The following is an 18,559-nucleotide window of genomic DNA, read 5'->3' on the forward strand; positions in this document are numbered from 1 at the left end:
TTGATTTCCCTGAAGCTGAAGGCAGAATTAAGTCCAGGTCATGAACTTCCTAAATCAGTGGACACTAAGTATGCAAATACTGCAGCCATATAAAAAAAAGAGGTACCTCTGCTCTCCTCACCCATTTGTTCAACCCCTGTCCCAATAAAAGCAACATTCTTTGTTTAGTTTTTCAGAGGAAAAAACAAACAAACAAAACAGTTATTCATCTTCACTAAAGGTTTTGGGGCTACAAATCAAGAATAAAAGTATTTTAGGTAACATTAGAGAAGTGTACCTAGAATATATGTAAAGAACAGTATTTAAGCTACCACCATGTGCAAAATTCCTCCTATAAGCGAGTCATTCATAAATCACAAGGGTTACTTCTAACCTATATGGGAATTAAGACCAGTACAGTGTTCTCAATGCTTCTCAGGAGGCTAGAAAAGTAAAAGTTATTTTTAGTTATTTTAGTTATTTTACATTCTCTGTGAATCTTAAGGATGCTTATGGGAGACAAGCCAACCAACTTGACCTCACTTTTAGAATAAAGGGCTCTGAGATGACTACCACCACACTGTAGGAATGATTAAGACCACAAAGCATAAAATCATTCTACCACTGGGGAAATTCATGGCACGTCCATAGCGTGAAAAGTTTATGTAGAGCTGGTTCCCTTGCTTCAAGAAATGGCACAGCAGGAAAAGGGCAGAGAAGAGCACTAGGAAGGACTGGAAGCGCAGAGCAGTTTCTGAACAAAGATCCCCCCCGAAGAACAGTCCAGAAAAGAGGTGATTCAGCCGGCACACAAAGCAAGTCCACAAAATCAACAGAGAGGACAGAGTGGAAGAGTACGGACTGATTCTTCACTGTCACGCAAAGTACAAAAACTAGAACTAAAGGGCATCAAATTAAGCCAGATGCACATACGAAAAACAGCCGGAGCCGCGGCCGCGGGCGGCGCCGATCCCGATCCCGCCCCGCGCTGGCGCTGCCCCAGGGCCCGGGCAGCGGGGCCACCGGGAAGAGCCGCCCAGCCCCGCCGCAGGTGTGCGCCGGGCCCCGAGGAGCAGGTGAGGGCACCCCGGCTTGCTCTGGGGCCGGGGATCCGCGCTCAGCTCCCAAAACGCTTTCCAGAGGGCGGCACGAGAGCGGGAGCGGCGCCATGGCCCCGTGTCGGGGCAACCGTGCCAAAAACAGAGATCCTCCTCTGACCCTGATGTTTCTCTCATTTGAGTTCTCAGGCCGTACCAGATTCTCAGGAGAGAAGCTCCCAAGCGCTCCCGGACAATGGCAGGTAAGAGCAAATGAGAATGAAAATGCTGCTCGCTCCAGGCCTGGGCAAAGGGCACCTCAGGGATGGGGCTTCACTGCCGTGTTTAGTTGTGACTTTGAGGTCTTCCTTTTTCAAATCACTGAAATTACTTCAGTAAGTGATGCCTCAGAAAACTCCAGTCCCCCAAACACTGTGTTCAGGCCCCTTCAGATCCAGTGAAAGGGGAGCAATCTGGCAACTTTGCAGAATCAATCTCTTTCAGTCAATCAATCAATCAGTTACCACTCTTTGGAGCTTGTGGCATCTCCAGGTACTGAGCTGCCTTTTTTCTGAGAGATGGCAGGAATAGAAAAGAGATAACTGCTTCTGATATTCCAGAGTAAGTTATGGAGCAAGGGTTTTCAGAGTTTATACATGCCTTGCATTTATGTTAGTGTTTGACCTGCAAGTTTTAATAATGTTTTTTGCAAAGCTCTTGTTTCATGGGCACTATGCACCTTGGAGAAAGAATCACCACTTGTAAATTAGGTTAAAAATGAGCTGTTCTTTTTTCAAGCATTCAGCTTGGGTTCTATTAGTTATCCCTAATAGCCTAAACTTGCCTATCACTTAGCAGGTGGTGCTCTGGGATGTACATCAGGAGCTGTGTCATGCAGAAACTGAGCTTAGGAGATGCCTGAAGCTTAGTGTTGGCAGTCAGGAACCAAGAGCTGCATGTCTTGTAGATCAAGTAATTTTCAACAGTCCCTGGTGATTTCTATCTCAGGTCATGTATAAGCGACTACTACCCCATACAAACTATTTCATCTTTCCCTTGTTTTCACAGATGAATGATTTTTAAGAAAATTATTAAAATTGATTAGCCTATATTCAGTAAATTCTTCAACAAGTAAGCTCCAATAAACCTTGTTACATCCCTTTGAAAAGCTCCATCCCAACATATCTGCCTGGCCACTTGGCTTACCTTGAATCCATTTTGACAGCAGTTTGGCACTTGACAGCTCCCTCTTGTCACTGAGAAAAAAATTCTGTTGCTTTCTATTGAAGTCACTGTTGTGATGCTGAAATAAGACAGTAGCACTGCTTTTTGGGAATAGTGGAATCAGAGCAACAGAAACATTGACTCAAGGAGGGACTGGGTAGTGTTTATGTAGGGCAGTATGACCTGCTGTGGAACATATCCAGTGTCCACTGACTGCCACCTAGGAAAGCCCAGTGTTGCACAGAATTGCTGGGCAGGGGGCATTCAGTGATTATTACCTCAGGAGTCACTCACTGCTGCTGAGCAGGAGTCAAATCCTGCCACTGTCATTCTGTTTCCACTAGTTTTGTGCCACTTGGAAAACACACTATAGAAAAAGGAAGGAACAAGCCCCAGCTCCACAAATTGTCCTGCATCTGCCTCCTATATTCAAAATTGTCTTCTGGTTTTCTTTCTGCCTCCAGGGAAAAAAGTCCTGATAGTCTATGCACATCAAGAGCCCAAGTCCTTCAACGGATCTTTGTTGAAGATTGCTGTGGAAGAATTGACCAAGCAGGGCTGCAGTGTCACAGTGTCAGATTTATATGCAATGCAGTTTGAGCCAAGAGCAACAAGAAATGACATTGTTGGTGAGACTAGCCAAAATATACCTTTATCAACAATACTGACTCATAAGCCCCCCTTTAGGTAACAGAAGGCTGAGAAATGTCTCCCTGGAGCCTTCCCCATGCTGATCAACCCCAACTGTCTCAGTCTGTCTGCATAGGAGAGGTGCTCCAGGCCTTGCATCATCAAGAGATTAATAAGAAACTTATTTCATTAATAAGAAACTTATATATGGACAGACAGCATTTCTAAAAGTTCACTCCTGAGCATGAACTTTGTCTCTCAGTGAGATCATTGAGAGGGAAGAATGCATTAGCACATGTCCACAATCAATCTCTGAAGTCTTTTTCTTGTGGGGAGAAAATGTCTTCAGAAACCGTTCTGTGACTTGCTACGCGGTTAGTTCATGAGGCTACTGCCTCTGTCTTCTGCTAGAGACTGATATCTGCCAGTTGAAGTGACAAAATGAACCGTTGTCCCTGATGGTTTCCCAGCACCTGCTGAGTTTTCCCGTTACAGAGGCTGGAAAGCAGCTCCATCGTGCTTATAAGTGCATGATGGTCTCAGTAAACCCTAAGGCAGAGGCAGAACAATTAGCAAAAATCTCTCAAATCATCCACCTGCATCACCTGAGTCCTGAGCCAACCTTAGGTCCTCATATTGCACTTTGTATGTTGCTACAGGAAGGTGAAAGTTTAGGACTCTGAGGCTCTACATTCCTCTCCACTTTAAAATCAAATCACCTTCAGCTGTGAGGATGTTGAATATCCACCAAAGAAAAGGAAATGGGGAAAACAGAAAGCAGTGACTCAGTTTAGAACTGTAGACTTTAATCTGTGTTTAAATCTTATCTGGCTTGGTGCTGGACACAGGGCAAGGAATGACTTCACTTCTACCCACAGGTCGCTTGCATAACTCGGAAGCTTTCAATTATGGCGTGGAGACCTGGGAAGCTTACAAGAGGGGAGGTTTGTCCAAAGATCTGGTTGAAGAGCAAAAGAAGGTGCAGGAAGCAGACTTGCTGATTTTTCAGGTCATTATTTTAAATACACTTCAGTTTTGTTGTTCACTTTCTCTCTTATTTATTAAAAAAAAGCCTCTGTAAGACACCATAAAGTCATTCCAAATTTGCTGCAGACTAAACTCACCACTTGTAGAGACAGTGCTGACTGTCCGGTTTCCACTTTGTTTCCATCTCAAATTAAGCCCAGTGTGGTGATGCTTTTACAGGTTTTCTTCTGTTCTTCAGTGTGTACAAAGGCTTAGTGCTAGTGATGCTTCCTAGAAAAACAGCCTAGAAAAGCGTTCAAGCTAAAGCAATTAAGACATGATAGCTTTGGGATGTAGTCCCATAGGCTAACTGGAAGATCTATACACTAAGAGTCCAAGTGTTAAAGAAGTAGTTTCCTTCTCAATAAAGGGATTTGGGGTCATGATATCAGCAGGGTGTGAAAGTAAGATCCCCCAGCATTTGTCAGCAGACTGTCAGATCAGAACTGATCATCTGATGTCAGTCCTGCTAATAAGGCATTAGATCATCTGTTGCTTTTGCATTTCACACATAGGATTCTGTACAGTGATTCTGTACAGTCTTAAGTTGGAATTAAATGGTACCTTCCTGATTCATCATATTCCAACTCTAATCTGGGTGGAAGTCCTCACATACACCCTAGTGTTAGTGTGCTGTAGGTGCTCAGGTATGGCCCTGAGACTACCACAACCAGAAAGCACTTCAGGTCCTGTTGCCAAGCATAGTTACTGCCTCTCCTGGCAGAGAGCTGGAAGAAGGCAGGTACGAGATCTGAGCAGACTTGGAGAATAGGATTTGGCCTGTGAACCAGGCCTAAGGGTGGTCCAGATTCTATGCGCTAACCAGGTAATTTACTCTTTGCCTAGTTTCCCTTGTTTTGGTTCAGCATGCCTGCGATCCTGAAGGGCTGGATGGACAGAGTCTTGGTCCAAGGCTTTGCTTATGATTTGTCAAAGTCTTATGATGGCGGTTTGCTCCAGGTATGTTTTTGAGATTATTAAGCTCAAGGTTTGCACAGTGTTCTTCTGGGCATGGGTCTTTCTTTTGCTTTGTGGTTGTTTAAAGCTCTCGCTCGATGCTGTCTTGAAATAAATGCTTTGGTAAGTTACATGTTGAGTAACTTTCTGGCTTGTTCAGACTGTCTGGAGGGTAGTACAATAAGGAGAATGTAGTGGTTCCTTAAGGTTTAAACCATCTCCTAGAGACCTTTACTTGGCCTGCTATATGGGATTTATCATTTGGCAGGAGTATCAGAGTGTAATATACAGCTTGCAAACAGTTTAAATTGATCTTTTTCCTATAACTAAAGTCTGTCATTATTCCTGCCACAACAGGACTGCACATATCCGTCATAACTGACATACTAGAATAGGTGTCAAAGTCCTGTTCTGAGATTAGATGTCGTAAAGGTTAAAATAGAACTGTAAAACTTTATCAGAAATCTGAAATACTCAGTATATGAGCCTCTGTCACAATTATCTACTTTGAACCTTTTTTCTCTGTAACTTCTAAATTAGGTAAGACCAGTCTCTCTTGATAGTGTTTCATAAATTTTTAATTCTTCACAGCATGGAAAATTCTGGAATCCAGTGTCTGATGGATCTTATTTAGTAACAGCTGCAGCATCCAGAAACAATCAATATTAGTTTCACATTTATGTTTGCTGCACGGTAATCCCTGCTAGTTCCGATCTTCTCAACAATTCCAAACATTTCAATTTCTTTAAATTTCAGAAATGTCTGGCTCACTGACAAAATGGGTATAATCCGCACTGATCACAGTGGCATACGAAGTGCAGGCTCAAGGCACTTGGGATACTGCACTGGAAAATTGTTATTTCAATTACAGAAGCTAAAACTGAGATAAGAGAATCTGAGCACAAGCCCATGACTAATGCCATAGTTAGAGAACCAAAGAAACATGGTGGTTTAGGACACCTGGGAAATAATTTGGTCTGTATTTATTGACTGGCAAGTGACAAGCAAGCCAAAGTTCGACAGGGGACTTTAGCATTCAATTTTTGCAGTCAGAAAGAACAGGAATAAAAATATTCACAGTAACAGAGGACTTTGCAGCCACAGTTTTCCAAATAATGCAGGAGGGAGAAAATGATCTGCCCTCCATCATACAAGGGTGTCAGACACGTGTCCTTTTCTTTTTAACCTGTCTCTTTCAAAAGTCTGGACACACAGTCAACTGTCTAGTTGTATATCACCAATCTTTACATCAGAACCACCAATCCTAGTAAGGTCTGGGAAAGAATATGACACTTCCTCTTCTAGAAATTTATGCTGTTCAGGTTCCCCTGAATATCTCTTGAACTGTTCAGCCACTCTTCTTTAAACGTGTCTAACTCAAGCATCACTTTCTTAATTCTAGGACAAATTATCCCTGTTTTCTTTCACCACTGGAGGAACCAAAGAGAAGTATGCAAGCAGAGGTGATGTTCGCTATCTCCTGTGGCCCATGCAGGTATAATGTATGAATATATGTAGTTACTGTTTGCTTTCATTTTTACTATGCAATTTATTTTTAACAGTTCTTTTAATGTTTATTTAATAGGAATAATAATAAGAAACTAATAAGTTGCCTGCTCCAAGCGTCTGCAGGTTCTAAACTGGGCTCTAAAATCCTCAGACTACCTTAAAAGTCCAGAGAGGTTTAAAGTTGTTTCGTGCCCCTTCCTCCAGATTAGAATTTGGAGACAGCTTATGCTGTCAGCCTTCTCAGTTTCTCTGGTATTACAGCATTTCCTTTATCTCTAGGGTGTGGGATGTTTCCCCATGGTTACCCAGTGTAGGATGCAGGGCAGGAGGGGAGTCACACATGATCTCCTACCCATTGTAATTACCAGCTACCTGCCCCTGAGGAGCTGTCCAGCTCCAGGGCTTGCAAATAAAGGTGACAAAAACGTGAAGCCTAACATTGAATTCAGAAATACACAGAGGGAAAATGGCAAGTTGAGTTGATTCCACAGGCACTAGTCTTCTTTCAGAGGGAAAAGGTTGAAAAACAAATCCCCAAACCCAATTTGGAAGTAGATGTGAAAGACACTGCAGTTCAGGAACAATCTGAGGAAGTTCGAACAGGACAATGAACTTTAGGCCATCTCTGATCCTTGCAAATTTAACAGAGTACAGCAGCCAAAGAGGAGAGTTCTGTTGGTGTAAAAGCAATTTATTTCCCTTCTCTGATAAATGCACAGATTTAGAGAACCTGCCTGATCCTGGGTCAGAGAAACAGGTTCACATTTGAATCATGCATGTTCTTCAGTTGAAAGAGTAACTATTTCCTGAAGCATTCCCTTCTTTATTTTGTATCCAGCATGGAATCATGCACTTCTGTGGTGTCAAAGTCCTTGAACCTCACATCTGTTATGCTCCAGAGCGTGTCTCTGAGGAGAAGAGGAAGGAGATGCTGACTGCCTGGACCCAGCGTCTGAAGACTCTTTGGAAGGAAGAACCCATAAACTGCTCTCCTGAGTGGTATTTCAAGTAGTGTTCAGGTACAAGACTACAGAGAGAAGATCATTTTTCTCCATTCTTTTGGATGCTCTATCTAAATACCTGAATGCTAATCTCCTAATTCAAATGCATTTTAACAATCCGGAATACAGCAGCTAGCAGCTTAACAGAAAATTCAGCATTTATCTTCATCGGTTTCTGAGGGATTCTCAATAAGGATGGGTGCAAAACTCTTTGTGAAGCTCTCCTTGCTCACATAAACTGTGATATTATCCAGCCCAACTGTGATTGATAACACAAGTGGTATTTAACAGGAGATGATACCATTGCTGCTTATGAAACAATAAAGTACGTGGCCAAGGTTATTTTAACACTCTTTGTACCAGCTGCCACTATTTTTATTGTCTGGGGAATACACTGCCCATACTCACACTTGTTGTTTAAAAGAGCAGGAGTGGCCATGAGGGCTCTACCTTGTGCCTTTGAGCTATGAAGCCAGATCATGAGCAGTGCAAAAGGATGTACAGTTACACAGTGACTTTGACAGCTGGAAAGCCTTGTGGGCAGCCTTAGGCTTTTCCACATGGTCACAAAGCAATGTTAAAGCTACAACAGCTACCAGAAAAGGGAAAAAACAAATATTGTATAATGGTATGTGCATGCATTGCCTTCCTTTGTAGACTGCACCTCCCATTTGTAAACTAAGTAGCTTCCTAAAACCAAAGGGACTTCTCTATTTCGGTTGCCCTAAGTGGAGACAAAAAGGAATGCTGTGTGCTTCCTGCCCCTTCACATCAGTCAGGGTTGGTGTTTGAGTCTGGAGGGCATTTGCATCCCCCTCCACCATCAGTGGGCTTCCTTGGAGATCTCCAGCACTGCCAGCTGGTAAGGCAGGATGCCTACCTGAAAACCTGCAGGAGCACTGCCTGTCGATGGGTCAGGATCTAGTGGGACAAAAGGACTGTCTGGCTCTTAACATCCATGATTTTCACCTTGAACTGTAGCAGGATTCTTTTTGAGAGCTGTTAACCCTGTTGGTGCATATGGCAAGGGGTGGGTTTCTCACTTAGCTACCCAATTTCTTGCTTTGACCAGCTCACCCAACAGCTGGCTTTGCACTCTGGAATTAAAAGAATGTGGCCCAAATAAGAAACAGTCTCCTGAGTGGCTTCCAAATGACACTTAGGTCTCTGCCTACAGCATGTGCATCTGCCATCCCTTCTTTGGGCCAGTCTTGTCACACTCTAGCCTCACAGTTCTTTAAGGGCTCTTTGGATAATAAACATGCTGAGCCCAGACTCTGCAGGGACTGTGTAAGCTGATACACCAGACTGGGAAGCGCTACCGCAGGGGAAGAGTCACATGTTCCTGTTTGGTCTGGTATGAAGTGAAGGGCCACCTCCTGCAGAGACATTCCCTGGGAAGCAGTGCTGCCCAAAGCTGTTGTAGAGGTTTGCTTTAGGGTATGTGAGACACACACTGTCTTTAGGTTACACAAGGGTGCTGCTCCTGCAAGTCTTTAGAAGCCAGTCAAGTGTGCAGTGACAGTGGGTGCTGTGCCAAGAGTTACTGTCCTTGTCCTGACATGCTTTTAGTCCCTAGCTAGGCAGCACACTGCGCTGGAGCGTATGTGTGTTCTGATTTCCAAATAACAATTCTGAGTTCTAAAACTCAAAGGAGAATTTTACCACATGGGGGACCAACATTGAGTGGTCTGTGGTTAATAAGGAGAGAGAAACTAAGTGGCAGTATTACTTTCTTAGTAGTACTGGAAATGTTACAGCCATTTTGAATTAAGAATTATTGTCCTGCTAAATCACATTTTGCTGTAAGTCAAATGTCATCCTGCCAAAATAGCACTGATTTCACCAGAATAAAACTAGAATTAGGTGAGTAACTTGTACCTGTGTTTCAGGCTGGGGAGAAGGATATAAGGGCAACATGCTTTCCTCTCTCATTTAGTCTGGGGATTTGTTTTTTGTTGTCAGTGGTGCTTCTTTCCCACAGATGTCTAGGCAATGCTCCGGTCTTCTTCTCTGACAATTTGTTCCAGAAATCATAACTGAATTTCTTTTATTTGATGTTCTGAAATGGCAGGTCAAACACGCGCAACTTCAGAAAACCACAGGGAAGCAAACAGTTCCTCACCTTAACTGTGTTACCAAGAAGCCTCATAGCCTAGAGAAATCCAAACTGATTTCTTGCAGGTCTACAAAAAAGCCTAACATTTAAAGGCAGGTATAGGTAGTCATTCTGTGGTTTTAATATTTGATTCCTGGAACAATGTCACAGAGCTGAGCTGCCTGCTTGCAGAGGAGTGTACTTTGTAATAGACTAGTAAATCAAAAGGTTGTGCTGAAGGGAGGAACAGCCAATAACAAACACCATGCATAATGAAAGTGTGCAGCCAAAATATCCCATAGCTGTTTCTGAATTGATGCTGATGAAATGAGAAAGCATTTTGTTAATATCCAACAGAATAAACCAAGACCTAATCAGCTTGTCCACACAACAGATTGCCACACCTGAAAATGCTATTGTACCCCAGTGAGATACGCAGAACAAAGATTGTTCTTTACTGGAACTTAAAAAGAAGTCAAGAGGAAACAAAATCCTCCCAGTACACTCTACATGGACACCCCCTTATTTCTGTCACCTGTTTCTAGGCTACAGCTCAGCATGTAGGGGAGACCTCAAGTGGTTGTCTTCTGAACTTAACTGCAGTGAAAATTTGTGGCAATTGTGAAAATTGAAAATTGAAATTGTGAAAAAATGAAAATCGGATGTGGAGCCCAGAATTAATGTTTCAGCATTGAGTCGTGGGAATCTCCTCTATGAGAGAACACTCATCCCTGCTGGGCCAGGCAGAGCTGGGCCAGACAGGGACTGCCAGAGCATGGTTATGCTCAATCCCTACAGAATTTGGGATTCATCTGAAACATGGAGAGGGATAAGCCTCTAAAGAGATACCTGGCAGCAAATTACAGACGGAGAGGAAGAAGTAGAAAAAAATTAAACCTCTGCTGGCAAAGCTTACAACACAGCCTTTAAAGTTCATCCCAGGAAAATACACGCAAAGTCACCTTCCCATTATGAGACAAGCTTACTATGGTTGGATTTTACTTAAGATTAAGCAGAGAAGTAACCATTCCAGGTAGCCTTGGTCTAGCACTGTGGTGTTTTGGTGCTTTTTATTTATCAGGCCCTACAATTTTCCAGTGGCTCAATGAAACCTGAAAATTTCACACACAGCAGTGTTCATCTTCCTGGCAAAAACAACCAGCTACATGTCAAACATATGACTTCTAAACACCAACAAATAAATGCCAATTTCTGTCTTTTTTTTTTTTTTCCTCCAATAGTGTTTCTTGGCAAAACACCACTCAATGAGAATGCAAGCTCTTTAACCACAAAATTTTTAAAAATTTAGCCATCTTTCACCCTGTCTTCAGCCCATACACAATGCAAAGCTCAAAAGCAGAAAAACTACACTAAACCAAAACAAGAAAAAAACCCTCAGAATTTCAATGTTATCAAAAGATTTCTGTAATGCTTGGGATTGCAGAAGACCAAAACTGCACAACTGGCCCACCAGAGATACCACATTCATATTTGCATTTGCTTTATTTAGCTGAAAAATGTTCCAGAGTCTCTGGACTGCAGGTTCCATAACACTGTCCTTACAATACCTCACAGTGTGGATGGACACAAAATGTCTATATACAAACTGCAATGAGCTTAGTTTGGCAATTTGGGATTTCGTTCTGAGTCTCCTCATTACAGTAGGTGTGATCAGCCCTTGCATCTGGAGCTGTCGGAGCATTAAACTCCTGTTCTGTCTCGATACCAGCTGATCACAAATCAGTGGGAAACAGGGATGGGCACGCACCAGTTCCACTGCCAACCTTTTTTTTTTTTTTTTTGACATCTTGGAAAAAAGCTATTTGTTAAGTTTGTCCAACAAGGTGCAGAAAACGGTGTCGATACTCAGAAAACTTCATCTTGAAAGTGATCACCAAGGCAATTCTACCTCTCCAAAACCACAGCTGCCCCCATCCTACCGTGTCCCATCTGCCTTTCCAAAGAGACACCTTTCAGGAAGCTGGCAGGCAAGAGCCCCCTGCCCCTGGCAGATGCACGTGGCCAGCAGAAGGCACAAAATCAGACTATGCCTGCCGCTAGAAGAGCAGATACGGTTACGTGGGTGGTTTAGGACTTCACATGCTACGTTGCTGACCACCATAGGGAGAAATGAAGATCGAGTTCTGTGTTTGGAGAAGACCAGAGAACAAAACCAAACCAAACCAAAACAAACAAAACAAACAAACAAACAAAAACAAGAACAAAAAAAAGGCAAAAACAAAAACCACCAAACCAAACAAACAAAAACCCAAACAAACAAAAAACCCACCCAACCCACAGATGATGTGGGTGTCACTTGCGGTAACAGCAGCGGGGACGCGCACCCGGCCGTGCGCGGACTCGAGCGGAGCCGCGGCCGCGGGCGGCGCCGATCCCGATCCCGATCCCGCCCCGCGCTGGCGCTGCCCCAGGGCCCGGGCAGCAGGGCCACCGGGAAGAGCTGCTCCCAGCCGCGCCGCAAGTGTGCGCCGGGCTCCGAGGAGCAGGTGAGGGCACGCCGGCTTGCTCTGGGGTCGGGGATCCGGGTTCCGCTCCCAAAACGCTTTCCAGAGGGCGGCACGAGAGCGGGAGCGGCGCGATGGCCCCGGCGCAGCCCCGGGCCGAGGCGGCCGTGCCGCGGCCGTCCAGAGCCGGGCCGGCGGCCGGAGACGAATTCCTGCTCCAGGGCCAGGGCCGAGAGCCGGCGGCACCCTTCCCGCTCCCAGGGAACGCTGACGGCCCGGCCCATCCCGGCGGGTCGTGCTTAGTGCCAGCCTGTGGTGAGTGTGTGTGCAAACACACACACCGGTACATTTCCCACTGGAACAGCGGTTCTCCTCGCACGTGTTCCTGGTGTTTCTCACTAGAAAATCTCTCATTTGAGTTCTCAGGCCGTACCAGATTCTCAGGAGAGAAGCTCCCCAGTGCTCCCGGAAAATGGCAGGTAAGAGCAAATGAGAATGAAAATGCTGCTCGCTCCAGGCCTGGGCAAAGGGCACCTCAGGGATGGGGCTTCACTGCCGTGTTTAGTTGTGACTTTGAGGTCTTCCTTTTTCAAATCACTGAAATTACTTCAGTAAGTGATGCCTCAGAAAACTCCAGTCCCCTCAAACACTGTGTTCAGTCACCCTTCAGATCCAGTGAAAGGGAAACAATCCATCACCTTTGCAGAATTAATCTTACCACCTTTTGGAACTTTTGGCATCTCCCTGAGCTCCCTTTTTGCTGACAGCCGGCAGAAAGAGCAAAGCAGCAAAGAGGTCACTGCTTCTGATATTCTAGAGTAAGCTGTGGAACAGGGATTTTCAGAGTTGATACATGCCTTGAATTTAGAATAGCATTTGACCTGCAAGTTTTAATAAGTGTTTTTTGCAAAGCTCTTGTTTCATGGGCACTATGCACCTTGGAGAAAGAATCACTACCTGTAAATTAGGTTAAAAATGAGCTGTTGTTTCTTCAAACATTCAGCTTGGGTTCCATTAGTTATCCCTAACAGCCTAAACTTGCCTATCACTTAGCAGGTGGTGCTCTGGGATGTACATCAGGAGCTGTGTCATGCAGAAACTGAGCTCAGGAGATGCCTGAAGCTTAGTGATGGCAGTCAGGAACCAAGAGCTGCATGTATTGTAGATCAAGTCATTTCCAACAGTCCTTGGGAATTTACCCCACTGCAGTGGTTATGTATAAACAACTACTACCCCATACACACTTGTTTTCACTGATAAAATATTATTTTAAAGAGAATTATTAAAATGCATAACCTATATTCAATAAATTTTGAACAAGTAATCTCTGATACGTCTTGTTACATCCCTTTGAAAAGCTCCATCCCAAGATATCTGCCTGGCTAATCAGCTTACTTGAATACACTTTGACAGCAGTTTGAGATACGCTAGATAGCCTAATCTCTAAAAAAAAAACCCAAACCTTTTGCTTTCTATTGAAGTCACTGTTGTGATGCTGAAATGAGGTGGTGGCATCTTAAGCATCTACCCCGATGTTGTCACCTGTGCAGCACTGAACTGGAAGATGAGGGGATCCCACACTGCAGTAGGAAGTTGCTCCGAGCTTTCAGAAGTTGCTGCCACAGCACTTGGAGTGAATCCAGGCTGGCACTGCTTTTTGGGAATAGTGGAATCAGAGCAACAGAAACATCGACTCGAGGAGGGACTGGGTAGTGTTTATGTAGGGCAGTATGACCTGCTGTGGAACATATCCAGTGTCCACTGACTGCCACCTAGGAAAGCCCAGTGTTGCACAGAATTGCTGGGCAGGGGGCATTCAGTGATTATTACCTCAGGAGTCACTCACTGCTGCTGAGCAGGAGTCAAATCCTGCCACTGTCATTCTGTTTCCACTAGTTTTGTGCCACTTGGAAAACACACTATAGAAAAAGGAAGGACCAAGCCCCAGCTCCACAAATTGTCCTGCATCTGCCTCCTATATTCAAAATTGTCTTCTGGTTTTCTTTCTGCCTCCAGGGAAAAAAGTCCTGATAGTCTATGCACATCAAGAGCCCAAGTCCTTCAATGGATCTTTGTTGAAGATTGCTGTGGAAGAATTGACCAAGCAGGGCTGCAGTGTCACAGTGTCGGATTTATATGCAATGCAGTTTGAGCCAAGAGCAACAAGAAATGACATTGTTGGTGAGACTAGCCAAAATATACCTTTATCAACAATACTGACTCATAAGCCCCCCTTTAGGTAACAGAAGGCTGAGAAATGTCTCCCTGGAGCCTTCCCCATGCTGATCAACCCTAACTGTCTCAGTCGGACTGCATAGGAGAGGTGCTCCAGGCCTTGCATCATCAAGAGATTAATAAGAAACTTATTTCATTAATAAGAAATTTATATATGGACAGACAGCATTTCTAAAAGTTCACTCCTGAGCATGAACTTTGTCTCTCAGTGAGATCATTGAGAGGGAAGAATGCATTAGCACATGTCCACAATCAATCTCTGAAGTCTATTTCTTGTGGGGAGAAAATGTCTTCAGAAACCATTCTGTGACTTGCTACACGGTTAGTTCACGAGGCTACTGCCTCTGTCTTCTGCTAGAGACTGATATCTGCCAGTTGAAGTGACAGAACAAACCTCTATGCCTGACTCAGACATCCTTGAATGAGCTCACCCAACTGCTGTGGAATCAGCAGAGATGGCCATTAGTGGTTCCCCAGCAGCTGCTGAGCTTCCCACTTACAGAGGCTGGAAAGCAGCTCCATCGTGCTTATAAGTGCATGATGGTCTCAGTAAACCCTAAGGCAGAGGCAGAACAATTAGCAAAAATCTCTCAAATCATCCACCTGCATCACCTGAGTCCTGAGCCAACCTTAGGTCCTCATATTGCACTTTGTATGTTGCTACAGGAAGGTGAAAGTTTAGGACTCTGAGGCTCTACATTCCTCTCCACTTTAAAATCAAATCACCTTCAGCTGTGAGGATGTTGAATATCCACCAAAGAAAAGGAAGTGGGAAAACAGAAAGCAGTGACTCAGTTTAGAACTGTAGACTTTAATCTGTGTTTAAATCTTATCTGGCTTGGTGCTGGACACAGGGCAAGGAATGACTTCACTTCTACCCACAGGTCGCTTGCATAACTCGGAAGCTTTCAATTATGGCGTGGAGACCTGGGAAGCTTACAAGAGGGGAGGTTTGTCCAAAGATCTGGTTGAAGAGCAAAAGAAGGTGCAGGAAGCAGACTTGCTGATTTTTCAGGTCATTATTTTAAATACACTTCAGTTTTGTTGTTCACTTTCTCTCTTATTTATTAAAAAAAAGCCTCTGTAAGACACCATAAAGTCATTCCAAATTTGCTGCAGACTAAACTCATCCACTTGTAGAGACAGTGCTGACTGTCCGGTTTCCACTTTGTTTCCATCTCAAATTAAGCCCAATGCGGTGATGCTTTTACAGGTTTTCTTCTGTTCTTCAGTGTGTACAAAGGCTTAGTGCTAGTGATGCTTCCTAGAAAAACAGCCCATAAAGCATTTAAGATAAAGCAATTAAGACATGATAGCTTTGGGATGTAGTCCCATAGGCTAACTGGAAGATCTATACACTAAGAGTCCAAGTGTTAAAGAAGTAGTTTCCTTCTCAATAAAGGGATTTAGGGTCATGATATCAGCAGGGTGTGAAAGTAAGATCCCCCAGCATTTGTCAGCAGACTGTCAGATCAGAACTGATCATCTGATGTCAGTCCTGCTAATAAGGCATTAGATCATCTGTTGCTTTTGCATTTCACACATAGGATTCTGTACAGTGATTCTGTACAGTCTTAAGTTCGAATTAAATGGTACCTTCCTGATTCATCATATTCCAACTCTAATCTGGGTGGAAGTCCTCACATACACCCTAGTGTTAGTGTGCTGTAGGTGCTCAGGTATGGCCCTGAGACTACCACAATCAGAAAGCACTTCAGGTCCTGTTGCCAAGCATAGTTAGTGCCTCTCCTGGCAGAGAGCTGGAAGAAGGCAGGTACGAGATCTGAGCAGACTTGGAGAATAGGATTTGGCCTGTGAACCAGGCCTAAGGGTGGTCCAGATTCCAGATACCTGTGCTAACCAGGTAATTTACTCTTTGCCTAGTTTCCCTTGTTTTGGTTCAGCATGCCTGCGATCCTGAAGGGCTGGATGGACAGAGTCTTGGTCCAAGGCTTTGCTTATGATTTGTCAAAGTCTTATGATGGCGGTTTGCTCCAGGTATGTTTTTGAGATTATTAAGCTCAAGGTTTGCACAGTGTTCTTCTGGGCATTGGTCTTTCTTTTGCTTTGTGGTTGTTTAAAGCTCTCTCTTTACACTGTCTTCAAATAATGCATCAGCCCTGCTTCATACAAGGGTGTCAGACATGTAATTCCTTTTCTTTTAAACTGTCTCTTCTCAAAGCCTGGACACACAGTCAACTGTCTAGCTGTATGTCACCAATCTTTGCATCAGAACTGCTAATTCTACTAAGGTCTGGGAAAGAATATGACACCTCCCTCTTCTAGAAATTTATGCTGTTCAGGTTCCCCTGAATATCTCTTGAACTGTTCAGCCACTCTTCTTCAAATGTGTCTAACTCAAGCATCACTTTCTTAATTCTAGGACAAATTATCCCTGTTTTCTTTCACCACTGGAGGAACCAAAGAAATGTATTCAAATGGAAGTATCGGTGGTGATATTCGTTATGTTCTGTGGCCCATGCAGGTATAATGTATAAATATTTGGTTGTTGTATATTTCAATATTGTTCAAATTATTTTTAACAATTCTCATACTGTTTATTTTATAGGAAGTATAGGAAGAAATAATTATTAAGTTGCCTGCTCCAAGCATCTGCAAGTTATAAACTGGGCTCTAAAATCCTCAGACTACCTTAAAAGTCCAGAGAGGTTTAAAGTTGTTTTGTGCCCCTTCCTCCAGATTAGAATTTGGAGACAGCTTATGCTGTCAGCCTTCTCAGTTTCTCTGGTATTACAGGATTTCCTTTATCTCTAGGGTGTGGGATGTTTCCCCATGGTTACCCAGTGTAGGATGCAGGGCAGGAGGGGAGTCACACATGATTTCCTACCCATTGTAATTACCAGCTTCCTGCCCCTGAGGAGCTGTCCAGCTCCAGGGCTTGCAAATAAAGGTGACAAAAACGTGAAGCCTAACATTGAATTCAGAAATACACAGAGGGAAAATGGCAAGTTGAGTTGATTCCACAGGCACTAGTCTTCTTTCAGAGGGAAAAGGTTGAAAAAAAATCCACAAACCCAATTTGGAAGTAGATGTGAAAGACACTGCAGTTCAGGAACAATCTGAGGAAGTTCGAACAGGACAATGAACTTTAGGCCATCTCTGATCCTTGCAAATTTAACAGAGTACAGCAGCCAAAGAGGAGAGTTCTGTTGGTGTAAAAGCAATTTATTTCCCTTCTCTGATAAATGCACAGATTTAGAGAACCTGCCTGATCCTGGGTCAGAGAAACAGGTTCACATTTGAATCATGCATGTTCTTCAGTTGAAAGAGTAACTATTTCCTGAAGCATTTCCTTCTTTATTTTGCATCCAGCATGGAATCATGCACTTCTGTGGTGTCAAAGTCCTTGAACCTCACATCTGTTATGCTCCAGAGTGTGTCTCTGAGGAGAAGAGGAAGGAGATGCTGACTGCCTGGACCCAGCGTCTGAAGACTCTTTGGAAGGAAGAACCCATAAACTGCTCTCCTGAGTGGTATTTCAAGTAGTGTTCAGGTACAAGACTACAGAGAGAAGATCATTTTTCTCCATTCTTTTGGATGCTCTATCTAAATACCTGAATGCTAATCTCCTAATTCAAATGCATTTTAACAATCTGGAATACAGCAGCTAGCAGCTTAACAGAAAATTCAGCATTTATCTTCATCGGTTTCTGAGGGATTCTCAATAAGGATGGGTGCAAAACTCTTTGTGAAGCTCTCCTTGCTCACATAAACTGTGATATTATCCAGCCCAACTGTGATTGATAACACAAGTGGTATTTAACGGGAGATGATACCATTGCTGCTTATGAAACAATAAAGTACATGGCCAAGGTAATTTTAATACTGTTTGTACCAACTGCCACTATTTTTATTGTCCGGGGTATTCCTGGACATGCTGCCCATACTCACACTTGTTGTTTAAAAGAGCAGGAGTGGCCATGAGGGCTCTACCTTGTGCCTTTGAGCTATGAAGCCAGATCATGAGCAATGCAAAAGGATGTAGAGTTGCACAGTGACTTTGACAGCTGGAAAGCCTTGTGGGCAGCCTTAGGCTTTTCCACATGGTCACAAAGCAATGTTAAAGCTACAACAGCTACCAGAAAAGGGAAAAAACAAATATTGTATAATGGTATGTGCATGCATTGCCTTCCTTTGTAGACTGCACCTCCCATTTGTAAACTAAGTAGCTTCCTAAAACCAAAGGGACTTCTCTATTTCGGTTGCCCTAAGTGGAGACAAAAAGGAATGCTGTGTGCTTCCTGCCCCTTCACATCAGTCAGGGTTGGTGTTTGAGTCTGGAGGGCATTTGCATCCCCCTCCACCATCAGTGGGCTTCCTTGGAGATCTCCAGCACTACCAGCTGGTAAGGCAGGATGCCTACCTGAAAACCTGCAG

At 43.8% G+C, this 18,559-nt stretch overlaps 2 protein-coding genes across 3 annotated transcripts; both read left to right on the forward strand.

The window, feature by feature from the left end:
• Nucleotides 1-963: 963 nt before the first annotated feature.
• On the forward strand, nt 964-18,005 carry LOC126637821 (ribosyldihydronicotinamide dehydrogenase [quinone]-like). Of its 2 annotated transcripts, none has more exons than XM_050311313.1 (7): nt 964-1,055; nt 1,227-1,279; nt 13,943-14,107; nt 15,046-15,176; nt 16,046-16,159; nt 16,545-16,646; nt 17,495-18,005. In XM_050311313.1, the coding sequence occupies exons 2-7, from the start codon at nt 1,273-1,275 to the stop codon at nt 17,666-17,668; spliced, it is 693 nt and encodes a 230-aa protein (XP_050167270.1). In that variant the 5' UTR covers nt 964-1,055; nt 1,227-1,272; the 3' UTR covers nt 17,669-18,005. The 2 variants fall into 2 exon arrangements, with proteins under 2 accessions (XP_050167270.1, XP_050167262.1); XM_050311305.1 differs by having other exon boundaries at nt 1,008-1,055; nt 1,220-1,279.
• Nucleotides 1,230-7,651, forward strand: LOC126637834 (ribosyldihydronicotinamide dehydrogenase [quinone]-like). Its single transcript, XM_050311326.1, has 6 exons — nt 1,230-1,279; nt 2,705-2,869; nt 3,749-3,879; nt 4,743-4,856; nt 6,256-6,348; nt 7,201-7,651. The coding sequence occupies exons 1-6, from the start codon at nt 1,273-1,275 to the stop codon at nt 7,372-7,374; spliced, it is 684 nt and encodes a 227-aa protein (XP_050167283.1). The 5' UTR covers nt 1,230-1,272; the 3' UTR covers nt 7,375-7,651.
• Nucleotides 18,006-18,559: the final 554 nt, after the last annotated feature.

The sequence above is a fragment of the Myiozetetes cayanensis genome, unplaced genomic scaffold (assembly GCF_022539395.1).
Source record: "Myiozetetes cayanensis isolate MyiCay16 unplaced genomic scaffold, myiCay2020 scf1, whole genome shotgun sequence".
NCBI classification, from domain to species: Eukaryota; Metazoa; Chordata; class Aves; order Passeriformes; family Tyrannidae; genus Myiozetetes; species Myiozetetes cayanensis.